This window comes from Felis catus, chromosome D4 (genome assembly GCF_018350175.1).
Source record: "Felis catus isolate Fca126 chromosome D4, F.catus_Fca126_mat1.0, whole genome shotgun sequence".
Classification (NCBI taxonomy): Eukaryota; Metazoa; Chordata; class Mammalia; order Carnivora; family Felidae; genus Felis; species Felis catus.
The window spans coordinates 62,241,071-62,261,388 of record NC_058380.1 but is presented as its reverse complement, the minus strand read 5'-3'; the positions used below and the strand labels follow the sequence as shown (position 1 = coordinate 62,261,388).

General features: G+C 36.7%; 1 protein-coding gene across 6 annotated transcripts in view; it reads right to left on the bottom strand.

Annotated features, from left to right (window-relative positions):
• Positions 1 to 20,318, bottom strand: part of INVS (inversin) — a 156,328-nt gene that overhangs the window by 124,763 nt on the left and 11,247 nt on the right. For all 6 annotated transcript variants that reach the window (XM_003995663.6, XM_006939320.4, XM_045043038.1 and 3 more), the window contains one exon: positions 10,966 to 11,132. In XM_003995663.6, the coding sequence (XP_003995712.2) occupies positions 10,966 to 11,132 (167 nt within the window). The remainder of the gene's footprint in view (positions 1 to 10,965; positions 11,133 to 20,318) is intronic.

Genomic DNA, 20,318 nt, shown 5'->3' with positions numbered 1-20,318 from the left:
CCTCAGCCATTCACATGGCTAACTTCCTCACCTCCTTCAAGTCTGGTTTCAAATGTTACCACGTTAATGATAACCATTTTGATTACCTTACTTAGATTTACACCCTACTCTCCCCAGTCACCTCCTCCTTGGCTTTCCTGATCCCCCTTACTTTGGCATTTTGGTTATATATCTGTTATCATATTAGTAAGTGATTATTTGGACTTTGTAAAAGCTTAACAGTCAAATGAGGTATAAAGAGCCCTATAATTGGTTATAGGGAAAATGCTGTGCCCAGGGGCTGACAATATTCATACTGTAGGAATAACAGACCCCCTGATTCCCTCTCATTCTCTTCTGAACAGTAAAATATAAGAAGGAAAAAAACAAAAAGAGAAAATTATATGAGCAAATATAATCCTATGGCATAAGGAGACAATTATCAAATTAATGCTCAAATTTTCTTTGGAATTGATGTTATATAGAAAATTAATTTTTAAAAGTTTAAATGAAAGTAAATGGATCTGAAGTTCCTTTTTATCAGCTGTAAAAATATTCACTGGCCCTGTGCCCAGAGTTTAAAAGAAATCAGCATGAGTCTAATGAAAAACAAGCTGTAGGTCTCAGGGAAATTCAATATATACTCTTTCTTTTCCTTTTAGTTTTTGATTGGTTTCCATGGGAATCTAGGCTTGTGGGGATCTCTAATCTATTCATAGAAAGCAGATGCTTGCATTTTCATGACTTAGTAAAACTGGGGGTCAGTGAAGAGATAAAGATGATTAGAAAATGACCATGGTTGTAGGAGACAGGAACATGTTCAAAACAAAATTCGGCAAGCCACATAGATTTAAAATACAATCTGCAAGGCTGCCCTGCTGTGTTTGAGGGGTGTCATAACATCGAGGGAAAATGCTGCCCTGAAAAGTGGAAGTTCTGGGTTAAATTCTGAATCTGGCCCATGAGAGGGAAAACCTTAGGCACTTCTTTGGGGGTTTGACTGGGAAACTAGATTTGGAAATGACTCTAGGTCAGAAGAACCAGAAGTCTGAGAAAGTAAGCTTCAGAAAAGTACGTAAGTTATCTTCCCATGGAACATTATCAGGAACACGAAGCTGGGAATCAGAAAAACAAAGTAATTCCTGACTCTACAAGTATCAGAGTGAACTAGAAGAATTCAATCAAACTATACCTCAGTTTACTTATATAGAAAAATAGAGGGGTGCCTGGGTGGCTCAGTCAGTTGAGCGTCTGACTCTTGATATTGGCTCAGGTCACGATCTCGTGGTTTGTGAGTTTAAGACCTGCATCGGGCTCTGTGCTGAGCGTGGAGCCTGCTCGGAATTCTTTCTCTGCCAATCCCTCTTTGCGTGCATGCTTTCTCTCTCAAAATAAATTTTTAAAAAACTTAAAAAAAAGAAAAATAGATAATATTTAACTATTCTGACTGCTATAAAGCCACCATGAAACTAAATGAATTTTTTTTCTCATTAGAATTATGTTAGAAAAATTCAAAGTAGTGATTTCAATCAAGATTTGTTGATGTGCTGTTCCTTATGACTACAAATATCATCCATGCAAGGAGACGTACATTAAGGATAGTCAAAGTATTAAAGGACAGATAGGTTTTAATTTCAGTTCTCAGATTTGTTTAAAAGCAGACCAACTCTGAATTTGCTTGGAATGCTCTTGAGTGTATGATCCTAAATATCTAAAATCAGTTTCTAAACTGGAACACCAGAAGGCAGGTTCAGAGATAGTGTCTAAATACTCCGAGGAAGATGAGCTTGAAGTGTGTTTGGAAACCTCAGAAGTTGGAATATACTGAAGCAAAGATTCTTCAGACTGGGACTTTCTGCCTGCCTGGAAAAGGCCACCTAGCTAGGGGTGAAGTCAAATGGGGTAAACTACGAGAGTTGCCTAACATCACTCATCTCAGCCCAAAGATCTTGAGAGAGCATTAAGATTCCAGAATATAAGGGCTTCATACACTCAGACTTACTACATTCCTAAGTAATGCGGGCATCACAGATGTCTTTTGGTGCCTTCTTCCAGAAGCATCCCAATGGCCAAAACCTCATTTGCTTACTCTTCAGGTATCTACTGACTACATAATGTGTGGTAGAGTGGGCACTTAGTAAATTATGTTAAGATGAGCTAATGAGTGAATACAACTACAGAGAAGCATCCAGGTCATTTCGATACATGTTCAAATTTGAGAACCACTGGGTTAGAGTCTAGATACAGGGCTTTCATAGAGCTTCTGAAGCTAAGGCTGGGGAAATGTGGCCAGAGTGCTTCAAAGTTTATATCAGGAACTATTCTTGATTCCATTCTTCTTTATCCCACATAATATATGCTATAAATAATACATACTGTAAATAACACTCATCAAGTTCTGGACATCTTTCCATTTTCAAAAATAATTTTTAAATCGAGGCAGAACATATAAACAATAAAGTAGATAAATCTTAAGTATACAGACTGAGAACTTTTTATGTAATGAACACACAGATCAAGATATAGATCATTTCCAGTATCCCTGGAAGCTTCCTTTATGCCCCTTTTCAGTCAATATCTATATCTTGGGTAACCATGAATCTGATTTGAATCACCACAAAGTATTGCCTGTTCTTAAAATTCATAAAAATACATGACTTCTTTCACTCAACATGATATCTGTGAAATTTATTCACATGGTGCAATGTATCAGTAGTTCATTATTTTTGTTGTGTAGTACTCCATTGTAGGAATACGTCAGTTTATTTACCCATTCGTCTGTTGCTAGGCATTTGGGAGGTTTGTACTACTAAGAATGTTTGCTACTGTATATAAAACTGTCACATACATTCTCATACATGCCTTCTCGTAGAATGAGGTGCTTATTTCTCTTTGGTATTACTGGGATTGGAACGTGAATTGCGGTGATTGTGTGTGTGTGTGTGTGTGTGTGTGTGTGTGTGTGTTCAGGTTTATCAAACCATTTTCTAGGGTAGATTAATCAATTTGCATTCTCACTAAAAATGTTTGTGAGTTCCACCTGTTCCATATCCTCTTCACCAACTGGTATTATCAGACTGTTTCATTTTAGACATTCAATGATTGTGTAGTATCTCACAGTGGCTCTAATTTGCGCTTATCTAATTAGTAATGATGTTGGACACCTTTTCACGTGTCTTTCAGAATCTGCATATAATCTTTTGTGAACAGAGCTACGTGTTTCAACATATACCTCAAAATCATTAGCATAAATGTTAAAAGAGCAAGTTGGGGAATGACACATATCATATAATACCACTTATATAAAGATTTTAAACATGTGAAATGATATTGATTATGGGTATATCCCTATAAAGAAAAGGTAGAAAAATATGCATGGGGATTGAAACCACCAAAATTAAGATAGACCAAGGAGACATGAAAAGAGGGGAATGGGATTTGGGTGGATAAACAGAAAACCTCAAGTGAATCTATAATGTTTTATTTCATTAAAGAAAATCTGGAGCAAAACCAAAAAATATTCAGTTTTATCTCTTCTGGGTATTAGGTTACCTGAGTATTTTAATATGATTCTCTATTCTTATCTGTAAGTTTAAAATAATTAATTTGGGGCACCTGGGTGGCTCAGTCAGTTAACCATCCGACTTCGGCTTAGGTCACGATCTTGTGGTTCGTGAGTTCAAGGCCTGCATCGGGACTCTGTGCTGATAGCGCAGAGCTTGGAGCCTGCTTCAGATTCTGTGTCTCCCTCTCTCATTCTCTCTTCCCCTCCCCTCCCCCTCCTTCTCTCAAAAGTAAAATACATTAAAAAATTTTTTAAATAATTAATTTACACATTGGGGTACATGTATCCCTTTGAATTAGTATTTTTTTATTCTTTGGGTAAATACCTAGTAGTGCAATTGCTGGGTCATAGGGTAGTTCTAACTTTTTGAAGAACCTCCACACTGTTCTCCAGAGTGGCTGTACCAGTTTGCATTCCCACCAACAGTGGAAGAGGGTTCTCCTTTCTCCACATCCTTGCCAACATCTGTTTTTCTTGTGTTGTCAATTTTAGCTATTTTGACAGGTGTGAGGTGATAACTCACTGTAATTTTGATTTGCATTTCCCTGATGATGAGTGATGTTGAGCATTTTTTCATGAGTCTGTTGGCACCTTGAAGTTTATAACAGCATTATCTATAACAGTCAAACTATGGAAACAGCCCAAATATCCACTGACTGATGAATGGATAAAGAAGATATCACGAAAAAAAAAAAAAAGAAAAAAATATATATATAATGGAATATTACTCAGCCATAATATATGATGGTTACAGTCATAATATATAACTGATGGTTCCCAGAGGGAGGTGGGTGGGGGGATGGGTGAAATAGGTATGGGGATTAAGGAGTGCACTTGTGATGAGCACCAGGTGATGTATGGAAGTGTTGAATCACTATATTGTACACCTGAAACTAGTATTACACTGTATGTCAACTATACTGTAATTTAAATAAAAACTTTTAAAAAGTAGCTTAAAAATAAGACAAAAAACATTCAGGTATATGCAAAGGCAAAGAGAATGATGAGTAATTTGTTAAAAAAGAGAATTGAAAGGAGAATTGACCCGATTTCTTCGTCCAATAACAGATTGGGACTAGAAGATCCTGAAGGACCTTTTTATCTCTGACATCTACTGATTCCTAAAGAGTACTATGAAGTTTATACCTATATTGCAGTATGACCAATAGCGATAATGTTGATAACCTACAGTCTTAGTATATTTCTCTACCAACCAAAATGCTTTCTATCTAAGAACACATCATTCCTATAAAGCAGACAGGGAGAAGTATATTATCCCATTTTATAGATGAAGAAATTGAGGCATACCAGAGTGATATTTGATGGGAAGTTAAGCTCACAGAGTCTTGTAAAATACCACTAACAAAATTATATGGGGCTGGGGTGGATAATGAAAAGGAATAAACACAATAACCAGTTTAAATTTCAACAGTTTTGAAGACCATACCATTCATAATAAATTTATCTGGCATTCGAATTTATTGATTCATTCCTTCATTCATAAATTCATTAAACAAACATTAACTGAATCTTTTTTAAATGGCAGGAATTGTGTTAAGACAGGAACTAACAGCACTAGTTGGGTGAAAATAGGTAAGTGAAATTTATGATGATCGGTGGTAGGCATGGAGTTAAGCAGAAGTATGTATATGTATGTGTATGAACACGCACACACAGGGATACGGAGTTCCAGGAGACTGGGAGATGGACTGTTTTGTGTGTTTGTGTATTAAATGAGTGTGTATAAAGTAAGGGAATCTAATATCTTAATATTGTTACTTGGTATTAAGTTTTCCTGAAAAGTTTCAGAGGTATTCTACTCTTCTCCTTTAATTATTTTAAGTCATTAACCTGGAAACAGCCTATCTTGAAAACAGAAAATTAATATTCAGTTTTCAAGGATGAATTGAGAATTACGTGGTGAATTAAAAAAACACACATATACGTACACAACACAACCACAGTGTGAAGCTTCTTTAGTTTTTGTGTTTAACATGATATATTTTTCAGTGGGTAGTCTTAATCTCCTCGAAACAAAACTAATAACCTCCTGGAAGATTAAAAATGCATAACTATTAACATTTAATAAGATTGCCAAGACTTTTTTTATCCTTATTAACAAACAAATGTATCTGTGGAAGTGAGAGAAATAGCAGATTCCCTGGAGGAAAACATTTCTAACAATTAGGTATCTTTTGTGAGAAACCCAGAAAAGGTATGACTGATTGCCTTCTTGGATTAAACTGAGGGTACAAATGAAAAATAAATTAGGTACAGATGTTCAGTATATTGAGATTAATTTTATTCTTGTGGGTACCATTTTCTTAGCTGCTTGGACAAACAGCAATTTGTTTCCAGAGAAGTGAGTATGTGTCAAAGTAAGTAAGCCAATCAGCACGGTTCAATAAGTTTTTCCCACATATGTGTTCTGAAACCGGATAAATGTTTCTAATAAACAAAATGTCTGGCATTTGTATTAATAATGACTTTCTATATAAGTAATCCAAAGTATATTCATTCATTCGGCCAAGACAGGTCAGACACTGTGTTAGGTTCTAGGGGATTCAAAAATAAAGAAAACAAAGTTCTTGCCTGGAGATCCAGTCCAGTGGGAAAGAGACAAGTGAGCAATTATTACAGTACAAGATAATGGGGCTCTAACGGAGACATGAACAACATGCTATGGGAACAAGAGTTTTTCCTACTAATCAACCTAATGAAAGATACATAATTGGGTCACTATCACAAAAAAAGCAAAAAGATAGTAAATAACATATGAGAATGGTTGATCTTCAGGTCAGTAGTAATAAATGACTATTTACATGGTATGGCTGTTGATACTTTATAAAATGCTTAGATATAAAAGGTAGATACCTTTATATCTATATCTAAGGCTTTATATCTAAGGCCAGCTTTAATTATCACTTGGTATCTTTGTTAACGATCTTTGTAGACAACTTATGAGCAGGAATCATGTCTTTCATCTTTGTATTCCAAAGCCTTAGCACAGCACCTGTTACACAGTAACAGTTTGAATATATTTTGAATGAATGCATTCATGCACATATACATGAATACTGATGATTATGCAAATAGCACACTTCTGAGTTCACAGATAACAGAACCGAATGGGATAGACAAGCCTTGAGAAGAATATTTGATATCTGATAGATCAGAGAGGGTGACTAAACAAAGACAAATGAAGTTTAATAGGTATCAGTATGGAGAGTACTTTTTCACCAAGACATACGTGATTCATTTTTTTATATTCTCTCTAGGTGCATAATCATGACTACATAGTAGACATTTGGCAACTATGGAATGGATGAACAGTTCTACCTCCACAATATATCTCTTAGACCAAACTCCTCCTCTCTTATTGGCCTGAACTGTAATAACTTTCTATGTACCTCCTCTCTCTTCTTCTTCCAAAAGAGCTTTAGTTGTCGTATTTGTCTCCCTAAAGTACTATTATGGTGTAACTTTTTAAATTTTCTAAGTAGCTCCCTCGTATTCAGGACCATTTATTTATTTATTTATTTATTTATTTATTTATTTATTTATTTATTTATTTATTTAGCTCCCTCGTATTCAGGACCATTTATTTATTTATTTATTTATTTATTTATTTATTTATTTATTTATTTATTTATTTATTTATTTATTTATTTATTTATTTATTTATTTATTTATTTATTTATTTATTGAGAGAGGGAGAGAGAGGACGTGAGCAGGGGAAGAGCAGAGAGAGAGAGAGAGGGAGACAGAGAATCCCAAGTGGGCTTCATGCTGTCAGTGCAGAGCCTGACGTGGGGCTTGCTCCTGTGAACCATGAGATCATGACCTGAGCCAAAATCAAGAGTTGGATGTTCAACTGACTGAGCCACCCAGGTGCCCTAGGACTCTTTATTTAAAAAACCATAATTAAAAACAAAACAAAAAAAGGATTGGAGGTACACAGTATAAAAGCCTGGCACTGGAACACAGCAGACACTAATTGGCTAAAAATTAATGAGCTAGGTCGTCCTGGGACAATTAGTTATTCATATGTTTTAAAATGAGAATAGATCCCTATACAAAAACCAACTTGTTATGTACTAAAGACTTACACAGGAAAGAAAACATAGGACAGTTTTAAAACAATCTCTGCTTAGCTCTTTGGTCTCCCAGCTGCTGTTTACTGCTGGGTTTCTTTGAGCCTCGCCCAGCACAAGCACAGATTAGGAATCTGCTAACAATTAGCAAAAAATCTGTACCCAGATTTTCAAGTTCTTTCTCTGCGGTTCCCTCCTCTCCAGGATTTTGCCCTTTCACCTTCCAGCAACTGCTAACTCCAGACTCTACCTGTGGTTTCTCAGCCTCATAAGATAATCACTTCCTGCTAGGGTTGTATTCTTTTGTGTCCTACTTTGGAAGATGCCTTGAAGGAGATAAATGTGGTGTTCATTTCCCATGATTCTCTTCTCCGAATGATTGTAATTTCTTAGATCCTGCTTATGCTGACTGCTCACAATGCCTTCAAACTATGTACATATATTTTGTTCAGTTTTTATAAATGTTTTTGGTGGATAGGTTATTCTAAAATAAGTGGTCATGGCAAGAACTGATGCCTAGTCATGAGAGTCTCTTACTGATTGTTCATTTTTCTGATTTCTTCTATCTTTAACCATTCCATCAATGGTTAGTTTACATGGTATTTCTAATGATACCAATATCGGTTTCTGAGGGAATAAATCTGTTTATCATTTCTTCTGACTCTCATTCATGGTAGATTCTTTCCTCAAATGTTTGGTGATCTTTCACTGTGAGATCTTGTTTGGTCTATGCAATATGGGAGAATCCTGGTTTGGGGTGAAGATGTTTGCTCTAAAGAAAATTTGTGCTTGTATCTGCTCAGAGGCAGGGTGTCCCAGGTGTGACCTGGGTCATGTCATCTCCAACTATTCTTTGAAAATTATTTCTAGATCCTTCACATTCTTATTCCTGCCTGATCTATACTAGCTCTGATTTTGAAAAATAATGGTGCTTTTGCATAAAGCACAAAATCAAACACAAAACCCAGTTTTGATCTGGACAGAGCAGAATATTAAAGAATTATGACCACTCTTGTTCTGGAAATTCTACTAGTGTTAGTATAGCCTAAAGATACATTTCCGCTTTTGACAAATATGCAAAAACAAACCGCAACACAGAGAAAGGGGGAAAAGGAGGAAATGTATAATTATCAGAAACTGGCTATTTCTGAAATCAGCTATGTAAATTGTGACATGTAAATATAGTTCTATTTATTCTTTGATGCTGTAGAAAGTCACAATTTAAAAAATAAAGGAGTGGGGTGCCTGGCTGGCTCAGTTTGGCCTCCGACTCTTGATTTCAGCTCATGTCACGATCTCACAGTTGTGAAATTGAGCCCCACCTCTGGCTCCGCACTAGGCATGGAGCCCGCTTAAGATTCTCTCTTCCTGTCCCTCTGCCTCTCCCCCGTGCTCGCTCTTTCCCTCTCTCTGTCAAAATAAACAAACAAAGAAAAAATAAAGGAGAAACAAAAAGCAAAAGAAAACAATGCACTGTACCTTGTGAAGACTTATAACTAACCCAATTTCTCAGCCTTTTTTGTCACGCTACACCTCTACAAAGATGACATGGCTGTAGGCTCATTGACTCAAACCCCCAGTTTTTTCACATGACCCACTTGATGTGAAGCTACCTACATTTTTGAAGTTGGCTTTTAAACCTACATGAACCACAATGAAAAATCTAAAGTGTATCAAATTCTTAATACTAGGGCTATTTCCAATCTGAAATGTTTACTTTTTTACGATAACAAGTTAAATGGAGTCACCCCTCCTGAGTGAATAATTTTTACAGCTGACAAGCCTAGGTGAAAGGTTACAAATACCTGAACAGTAGTTAAAACAGAAATTGAAAATGAGGGAGATTTTTTAAAAAATTACTATAATGAAAAGCAAATTCAAGAGCAATAACTTTGGGAATAACCTGACAGACCTAACTGATCACAGCATATAACTAGCATATTCAGTAGTATCTCTTAATGTCAGTCTCTTTTTATGTAGTCAACTAATGAAAAAGGTATTTTTCTAACCCCTCAATTAATCAGCTATATCTGGTTCACATTTTTTAATGGGAAATAACTCTAATAGTTTCTGCTGGATCTAGCTAATTTTTATTGCTTTTTATTCCAAAAATATATGTCTAAAATAACAAAAAGAAAAATATCAGGCACTGGAAATATATCTTATACACCATAATTTTACAGAGGGAAAAATCATTTTCAGATAAAGAAGTCTTTAAATGAATTTATAAGCTTCCCATTTTAATTTTTTGATATGTTTAATCTCAAAAATCTCAACTCTTGACAATGTCTTTAACAAACCTGAAATTATTTATACTGGCAATACAGTTTTAGATTTTTAAAAAGGTGAAATACATTTAGAAAATGGAATTTCTTTTATGCTTAATGCCCATACTTTAAAAGAGACTGCAACTTTTTGTTGTAAAAGATAATTAATAGTTGTGAGGGGGAAATTTTTAAACAGTAAAAAGTACCAAAATTCATACATATTACCAATGTTAAAACTCAACCACTATTAATATCTTAGTATTTTTATTTTTAATTTTTTTTTCAACGTTTTTTAATTTATTTTTGGGACAGAGAGAGACAGAGCATGAACGGGGGAGGGGCAGAGAGAGAGAGAGACACAGAATCGGAAACAGGCTCCAGGCTCCGAGCCATCAGCCCAGAGCCTGACGCGGGGCTCGAACTCACGGACCGCGAGATCGTGACCTGGTTGAAGTCGGACGCTTAACCGACTGCGCCACCCAGGCGCCCCACTTAGTGTTTTTTAAAAAATATTTTCATGTTTATTTATTTTTGAGAGAGACAGAGCGCGAGCAGGAGAGGGGCAGAGAGAGAGGGAGACACAGAATCCAAAACAGGCTCCAGGCTCTGAGCTGTCAGCACAGAGCCCATCATGGGGCTCGAACTCACAAACTGTGAGATCATAACTTGAGCTGAAGTTGGTCGCTTAACTGACTGAGCCACCAAGGCACCCTCTTAGTGTTTTTCTTTTTGGTCTTTGCTTTTTGCTTTTTCCCTATGCATAAATCGATTTGTAATGTGGTCTGTCATAGTATACATACAATTTTTATTACTTTTCCCTGACTTAATCTTAGATCATAAAATGAATTCCATTGCTTAAGGAATGCGGATAAGTGAATAGGGCCACTCATGATTATCTGTGCTTTATTCTCTGCAGTATAGACTGCTTCCAGAGAGAACAAATGGAACTAAGAGTCACATACTTGTGATTTCTTTACCATCTGTCTATTCCATAGTCCCATTAATCAATGTACAAATATCTCACAAAAGGTTTACACTTCAAAGGAATTTAACTTCTCACCTTTTGAGCTGCAAGATGGAGGGCTGTTCTCTGGCTGTGGTCAGTTTTATTAACATCTGCTCCTGCCTTCAGGAGAGCATCTGCACAATCCAGTCTGTCAGCCAACACACAGTACATGAGTGGTGTCCTCCCAAATTGATCTTCTTTGTCTTTAAGGGCAGAGTTTCCTATGAGTATAAGAAAACAGTGGTCTTTGGTAATTGTTGTTATTACTAGTATAACTAGGAATACGTCTGCCAACTTTATTATCAAGCTTTGTGTTAAAAGCATGAAATATATGCCATTTTTACTTACCCGATGAGACAGATATCACTACCCCCATATTATAGGAAACTGAGACTCTGAGAAGTTAAGGAACCAGTTTATATTATACTGAAAGTAGGTAGAGCTAAAACTCAAACTGATAATTGATTCTGAAGGCCATATTCTTGGGGCTTCTGAATAACTCCGTCAGTTAAGCATCCAACTTTTGCTCAGGTCATGATCTCACAGTTTGTGGGTTCAAGCCCTGCGTCGGGCTCTGTGCTGACGGAGCCTGGAGCCTTCTTTGGATTCTGTGTCTCCCTTTCTCTCTGCCCCTCCCCTGCTTGTGCTCACTCTCTCTTTCTCTCTCTCTCTCTTTCAGAAATAAAAAAATAAATATTAAAAAAATAAAGACCATATTCTTAACTACCATGTTATGCTGAATTACCATTGTGAGATACGGAGCCACTTATTTTCCCCTCTCACTCCTTTCTTTTGTGTAGACCATACACTACACGTTGTGGTATGCTTTTACAAGGGATACAAAACTGAATCATGATTGGCTTCCCATTACAATATGGTGCAAGTGCATACTACCCTGATCCTTCCTCTAATGACAACTAAAAACCCAGGCAAAATACATGAAAGGTTGAGAAAAGGAGACAAACTAGGGACTGTGGAACTCAGGAAACAACCTAATGGTGAGTTCCCTATATTCCTTTCCCTTTCTTTCTTTCTTTCCTTTTTTTTTTTTTTCCTTCTAAAGACGGCCTGGGTGCTAAAGTAACCCACAACCAGAAACACCAATGGGTAGATACAAAATTCCCCAGGAAGCCTGCTCTCTCCAGGATTGGGAATAGGGTAGCCCTGGGAGACTCAACCCTGTTGATTATACTTGCTCTACTCAAAGCACATACAGTGAAAGAAACTGTACCTCTTTTCCCCCCTACTAGGCATGGCAGAGACTGTGGAGAGGAGCCCTATAAACCATCATGCCCTGCATTAAGAAAAGGATAGCAATGACGTAGTATCCTAGCCCTTTCCAACTAGATCAGTGGGGAGGATTATGGAGAGGAAGAGGCTGGAGAAAGCAATTTTTTAAATTGGTGCATGAAGTCATAAACAACTCTGGGCAGTCCATGTGTCAAACTAACCAGAATCAAAGTAGCCAAAGTTTTGAGAAGTGAACTCTGGGTAGAATACTGTCGAGGTTCTAAATTAGCTTGGGTAGCACACATGTAGGGCAGACCAGAAGATCCCTGTAAGAGCTATGGAAACTAACATGACATTTGACCCATAGTCCACAATTTTGGAACAGAAAGTTCATTCTAAACCAAAACAGACTGTCAGTCTATTAAAATAGGAGATTATTAAATACGATCCGGAGTCTCATAACAAAATACACAAAATGTCCAGGATATAATCCAAAATTATTAGATAAACCAAGAGCCAGAAAAACACTAAACAAAAAGAGACAATCAATAGGCACAAATACTGTGATGATATAGATACTAGAATTATCAGACAAGGATTTTAAAGTAACTATGATAAAAATGCTCCAACAAGCAATTATGAACATTCTTGAAACAAATGGAAAAATACAAAGTCACAGCAAAGAAAGACAGAATATAAAGATGAACCAAATGAAAATTTCGGAATAATAAATAGTTTAATAAACAAGTAAATAACCAAATAAAATAACTAAAATAAAAACCTCACTGAATGGAGATGACAGAGGAAAGAATCACTGAACTTGATGACAGACCAGTAAATATTATGCAATTTGAAGAAATGATAGAAAAGACAGAAACAAAAACAATCAGTGAGTGTCAGGGCTCCATGGGACAATAACAAAGTACCTACCATTCATATCACCAGAGTTCCAGAAAGAGAGGAAAAAGAATGAAGGGCTAAAAACATACTTGAAGGAGTAATGGCTGGAAATAGCCCAAATTTGATGAAAGACACAGACCTACAGATTTAAAAAGTTGAGCAAAACTCAAACAGAATAAACCCCAAGAAATCCATGCTGAGTCAATCATAATCAAAACTTGAAAACTAAAGAAGAAAAAAATCATGACAGCAGCCAGAGAGAAGAACCTATTATAAGGGAAAAACTATTCAAGTCACAATGTATTTCTCAAGAGAAACTATTGCCAGAACATTTTTCAAGTGTTGGGGGTAAGGGTGGAGATGAGCTGTCAAACAAGAATTGTATAGCCAGTGCTTGCCTGGGCTGAGGAATAAATAAGGCAGGCATTTGAGGGGTCATAGCTAAAGGGTATACAGGGTTTCTTTGGGGAGTAATAAAGTTGTTCTAAAATTAATCATGGTGATGTTTGTACAACTCTGAATATACAAACTCACTGAATTGTACTTTAAATTGGTGAATTGCATGGTATGGATGTATGGCAAATTTCAATAAAGCTGTTACAAATAGCCCCACTACATATAAATTAAAATTGAAAACTAAAAACATTTAAGAAATTCAGAGGAAGACAGGAAAGGGGAAAAAACAGGAATGGAAAACAGTGTTTACAAACAGTAAAGACATAATAAACTAGAAATCTTAAATCTTAACACCAATAATTACATTAAAGGTAAATGACAAAAAATACACCAATAAAAAAAGAGGTGGATATAAAACAAAGACCCAACTAAATTTCATATATAATAAAAAAAAAAAAAACAAAGACCCAACTATATGCTATTTATAAAAAAAAACTCATTTGAAATATAATAAGTAGATTAAAAGTAAAACAATGAGCAAAGATATGCTATATAAGTGCTAATTAAAAGAAAGCTGATTAATATCAGATATTAAATCTGGTAAAATAGACTTCAAAGCAAAGACAATTACCAGGGGCAAACAGAAACATTATATAATGATAAAGGGATCAATTCACCAAGAATACATAACAATCTGTACTAAATGTGTATGTACCAAATCACAGAGCTTCAAAATAGAAGCACCAAAAACTGATAGATGTGAATGAAACATTTGAAAAATTTACAATTATAATGGGTAACTTCAATACCCTTCTCTCTCTCAATAATTGGTTGAACTACTAAAATGAAAAGCAGTGATGACAGAAAAAAAACTGAATACCATTAAAGCAGCAGGATATAACTGATATTTATTGATCATGTCACTTAACAACAGCCACGTATATAACCTTTTAAAACACCAAAAAAACCCCGCAAAAAAAAAAAAAACGAAAAAAACAACCCACCGATGGGACCATTCACCAAAATAGACCATATAGTGGGTCATAAAACAAACATTAACAGATTTAAAGAAGTGAAGTCATACAGAGGTGCCTGGGTCACTCAGTCAGTTGGGTGTCCGACTCTTGATTTTGGCTCAGGTCATGATCGAACTCAGGTTCAGGAGTTTGAGCCCCACCCTGGGATTCTCTCTCTCCCTCCGTCTCTCTGCCCCTCCCCCTCTTGTGCTTGCTCACTCTCTCTCTCTCTCAAAATAAATAAACTTTAAAGAAAGAAGTGAAATCATACAAAGCATATTCTTTGACAATAATGTAATTAAATTACAAATCAATAACAGAAATATAATGGGAAATCACTGAATATTTGGGAATTAAACATCACACAGATAATCCATGAGTTGAAGAGAGTATCTCAAAGGAAATTAAAAAACATAATTAAATGAATGAAAATAAAAGTACTGTTGTAAGGTTCATACTCTACACATGAGGGGACTTAGAAGAAAATATACGGCATTGAATACTTGTATTACAATAGAACAATAGGTTCAAATCAATGATCTATACTTCTACCTTAGGGCACTAAAAAAAGAAGACCAAATTTAATCCAAATCAAGCAGAGGAAGTACATAATAAGATAAGAGCAGAGATCAATGAAATTAAAATTAGAAAAACACTAGAAAAAAATCAATGAAACTAAAAGTTGGCTCTTGGAAAACATTGAAATTGATAAATCTCTGATCAGAGTGATCATTAAAAACAGAGCAGACAGAAATTTCCAATATCAGAAATGAAAGCAGGTACAACACTACAGAGCCTGAAGTCATTAAATGGAAAATAGGGAAATATTATGATTTTATGCCCATAAATTCAAATTTAAGTTAAATGGCCGAAAAAGGACACTTAGATCAATAGGACAGAATTGAGAGTACTGAACAGACTCATATATGTATATGATCAGTTGATTTTTGACAAAGGTGCAAAGGCAAACCAATGGACAATCTTAAATAAATGGTGCTGGGAAAACCTGGACATCCATACACAAAACCAAAAAAATGAACAAACCAAAAACTTTCCCTATATTTTTCACCATATACAAAAATTATCTCAAAGTGAATCATAATCTTAAATGTAACACCTTTATAACCATATAAAACTTTTAGAAGTAAACAAAAATGACAATCTCTGTGACCTTGAGTTAGATGAAGATTTCTTAGACACGATACTAAAGAACAATCCATTAAAAAAATCAATAAATTGGATTTCACCCAAATTAAAAATGCTGTTTGAAAGGCACTGTTAAGAAAACAGAAAGACAAGCTACAAATTGGGAGAAAATATTTGCAAAACACATATCTGATAAAGTCTTCTACCTAGAATAAACCAACAAAACTAAAAGGCAATCTATGGAAGGGGAGAAGATATTTGCAAATGACATATCTGATAAAGGGTTAGTATCCAAAAAATATAAAGAACTTATAAAATTCAACACCCCCAAAAAAGAGTTCTTACAACTGAATAATAAAAAAATACAACTGAATAATAAAAAGGCAGATAATGAAATTAAAAGATGCGTAAAAGTTTTAAAGAAAAATTTCACCGAATACACATGTAGAAAGATGCCAAACATCATTAATACACATTAATACACATAATTAATACTCATCATTAATACACAGGGAAATATAAATTCAAACCATGATGTGATGCCATTACACATCTATTAGAATGGTTAAAACAAAACCAAAACTAAAAACAAACCTGACAATACCAAACACTGGTGAGGATACAGAACAATGAGAACTCTCAGCCATCACTGGTAGGAGTTCAAAATGGTATAGCCACTACAGAAAACTGCCAGTTTCTCATTAAGTTAAACATAGACTTACTACATGGCCCAATAATCTCTTTCCTAGGTGTTTACTCAGGAGAAACAAAAGCATGAAAGCTGATATTCACATAAAAACTTGTATTTGGACATTTAAGGAAGTCTCATTCATAATTGCTAAAAACTGGAAATAATCCCAATTGCCCCTCTAGTGGAGAATGACAAAAGAACTGTAGTCATCCATACAGTAGGATACTGCTCAGTAATAAAAAGGCATGAACTACTGACCTACTCAACCAGGAAAAAATCTCAAATGTATTATACTAAGTGAAAGAACTCTGTTTCAAAGGATCCGTATGGTATTCATTTACACCGCATACTTGGAAAGATAAAACTGTAGGGAGAGAAAACAGACCAGTGGTTACAAGGGCTGGGATGTGAAGACGGATTGATTATAAAGGGACACAGGGAAATTTTGGGGTGAGATGGAACTTGCCTATATCTTGATGGTGGTGATTACATGACTACATATTTGTTAAAATTAAGTAACTCTAGAGTAGCAAGGATTGGGGTTACTGTATTTAGTGTATTATGCCTCAATAAAGTTTACTTTAAAACAACAACAAAAGATACTTCCTGATATGTACTTTAAGTGAAAAAAAAATTTCCTACTTTCATCACAGACAACGATCAGGTATTCATATATAAGTTGAGGGTAACCACATACAAGTTGAAAATGAGGGAAGCCAGTTACTTTTAAGGTGCTTTGGCATAAACTCTGCTAAAGCTGTTCAAATGAAATATTTTTGAAGGGAAATATAAATGCTAGGAGAAGAAAGAGAAGGTGTCACACTTCTGTTTTAGTTGTTTTGTGCCTGAGATTAAGCTACTGTGTTAGCTCTAAATATTTCAGTATAGGGGCACCTGGATGGCTCAGTTGGTTAAGTGCCCAATTTCGGCTCAGGTCATGATCTCGTGGTTTGTCAGTTCGAGTCCTGCGTCCGGCTCCGTGCTGACAGCTCAGAGCCTGGAGCGTGCTTCAGATTCTCTGTCTCCCTCTCTGCCCCTCCTCCGCTCGCACTCTGTCTCTTTCTCTCAAAAATGAATAAAAATAAATAAATAAATAAATAAATAAATAAATAAATACTATATTTCAATATATATTTAAATCTTGGATGTGTTAGGACCCAGAAGTACTTTATAGTTTCTTAGATAACTCGTTTTGCTGATTCACGTTTCCATGTATCCTGGTAATAAAGCAAGAGAGGTCATCGCTTTTGAGATCTGAAAGAGACTTACAATTTGTGTATAACTCCTAGAGGAGGTAGGTGTTCTTTTTCAGAACCTCGGTTTGGGAGACAGAGGCAACTTCTGCATCTGATTCACCGTATCTGATAATAGAAGCCCCTGTGCTGAGTGGTAACACAGTGCTGGGTGTTATTCCCTCCACAATGTCTAATGTCTAATCCAGAAGTTTCCAGAGATTCTATCACTGCATTTATAGATAAGGACTCACTTAAACCGAAACTCATTAATAAAACTAAACCATATTATAGGTAGAGCATGTTCCTTTTATCATTTGAGCCCTGGTGGAGTTAAAATGATACTTCTAGAGAATACGAAACAAGACCAGTCTCTAGTTGTCTTTCATGACGGAAGGGCACTCTCTGCCACTGTATTGGCTTCCAGTGTTAAGCAAAGACAGCAGTATGTAGGATTAGCAAGATGATGGTAATTCAGGTTTAATTTCTCATTGGACATGTTACTGAGGGAGAAGATTTGGGAACTGTGGTCACAAGAACACGTGTTCAGAAATGGAGGCAATCATCATGTACTGGGATAAGCCTACCTGACTAGGCTTCTTAGGGCCAAAGTGAAGTCAACACCATGGGGTTAATAGGTAACTGTACCTCCTAGGATATGGAACTTTAGGCCAATTGCTATGCTTTTCCCAAGTCTTCTGTAAGGTACAGGGAAACTTCAAGCCTCCTCTTCAATCCCTGAAATACTTGTTTTTGCGTGACTGGTTATTACACTTGCCGACAGAGAAGATTTAATTGGGTTACGTGGCCACCATCCAGTATGTTGTGCCTGCCTATGTGGCAGAATTTGTGTATTTGAGGAGTCTGAAAGCATGTATCCCCTATCCCTGATTAGAAAAGCAGCATTCAGCTTCATTTAGGTCCTGTTTTGAGTTGCTTTAGGGGACAGCGGCTCTATGGCTAGTTTCTGAGTAACGGGAATCCTATCAGGTTCTGAGCTTCCTGGCTAAAAGGGAATAATAACCGAGAGAGGCCTGCGCCTTTATTGACCTACCATCCCCCCCTTCTTTAGTTCTCTCAATTATAGCATTCAGCCAATACCCGTCCAGTCTGCACAACAGCTTATTTTGATGTTTGAGTGAAATAATTTCCTGTTTGGAAGTGTTTGGTAACTGCAATACGCTGCACACATGTAGGGTTTGGGATGTAAACTCATATTCACTCTACAGCAGTGCACTTAAATTTGAATTGCTGCCAGGAGCAGCTAATATAGAAAGCAGCTGGCTAGTGTGCTCTGTTGTTTTAATTACTCTGGCGACTGTGGAGATAGCCTCTAATCCATGACCAAATGGTGCTTGCTTACCGGGGGCTGGCATTCTGCATGTGCTCAGCCTGAACATAGCTCAGAAAGCTGAGAGGGGACCGTGACTGGAAGGCCACCATTCCACAGCATGCAGTTATTTTAAGGCTAGCTGAAGCAGAAGAGTCTGGGTGGTTAATGGGTTGGTACGTGCAGAAACCAGAGCTCCAACTTAGCAGTTAGAAGATATGACTGTCACTTACAGTGATAGCTGCTACCTAATAGCTACTGTGCCACACTGTCCGACACGAGCAAATCCAGCATTCTTTTTTTTTTTAAGTTTATTTATTTTTGACAGAGGGAGAGAGAGACTGAGAGTGAGTGCAAGCATGACCTAAGGAGGGGCAGAAAGAGGAGACACAGAATCCGAAGCAGGCTCCAGGCTCTGAGCTAGCAACACAGAGCCTGATGCGGGGCTTGAACCCATGAACCATGAGATCATGACCTGGGCTGAAGTCGAACGCTTAACCGACTGAGCCAACCAGGCGCCCCCCAGCATTCTTTATTAACCTTTTATTTGCTTGTTGTAAAATGTTACCTGCATGTGGCATCAAAGATGCGTTTCATCTGCTTTCACCCACTTCATACATTTCACCTTTTGTATTGCTACAATCTTGGGAAGGCGTTTGTGGTCATTTAAAAACCAAGGGCACCTGGGTGGCTCAGTTGGTTAAGCATCCGACTTCAGCTCAGGTCGTGATCTCATGGTTTGTGGGTTTGAGCCCCGCGTCGGGTTCTGTGCTGACAGCTCAGAGCCTGGAGCCTGCTTCCAATTCTGTGTCTCCCTCTGTCTCTGCTCCTCCCCAGCTCATGCTCTATCTCTCTCTCTCAAAAATAAATAAACACTGGGGCAACTGGGTGGCTCAGTCAGTTAGGCGTCTGACTTCAGCTCAGGTCATGATCTCACAGTCTGTGAGTTCGAGCCCCGTGTCAGGCTCTGTGCTGACAGCTCAGAGCCTGGAGCCTGCTTCGGATTCTGTGTCTCCCTCTCTCTCTGCCCCTCCCCTGCTCATACTCTGTCTCAAAAATTAGTAAAAACATTAAAAAAAATTTTTTTAATAAATATTAAAAAAATAAAAAAAAACTATTTGCTTAGGGGCACTTGGGTGGCTCAGTTGGTTAAGCGTCTGACTCATGATTTTGGCTCAGGGCATGATCTCACGGTTCATGGGTTCGGGCAATGTGGAGCTTGCTTGGGGTTCTCTCTTTGTCCCTTTCTCTCTCTCTCAAAATAAATAAATGTAAAAAAATAAAAACTATACGCTTATTGTTATAAAGGCAACATGGGAACAATAGAGAGAACATAGGATTCAAAATCAAATAAATTGGTTTGAGTCTCAGCTGTGCAGTTATTAACCTTACAACTAAATTTCTTAACTTCTGAGTCTCAGTGTCCTAACATATAAAATGAGAATTATAATAATAATAAGGGACAT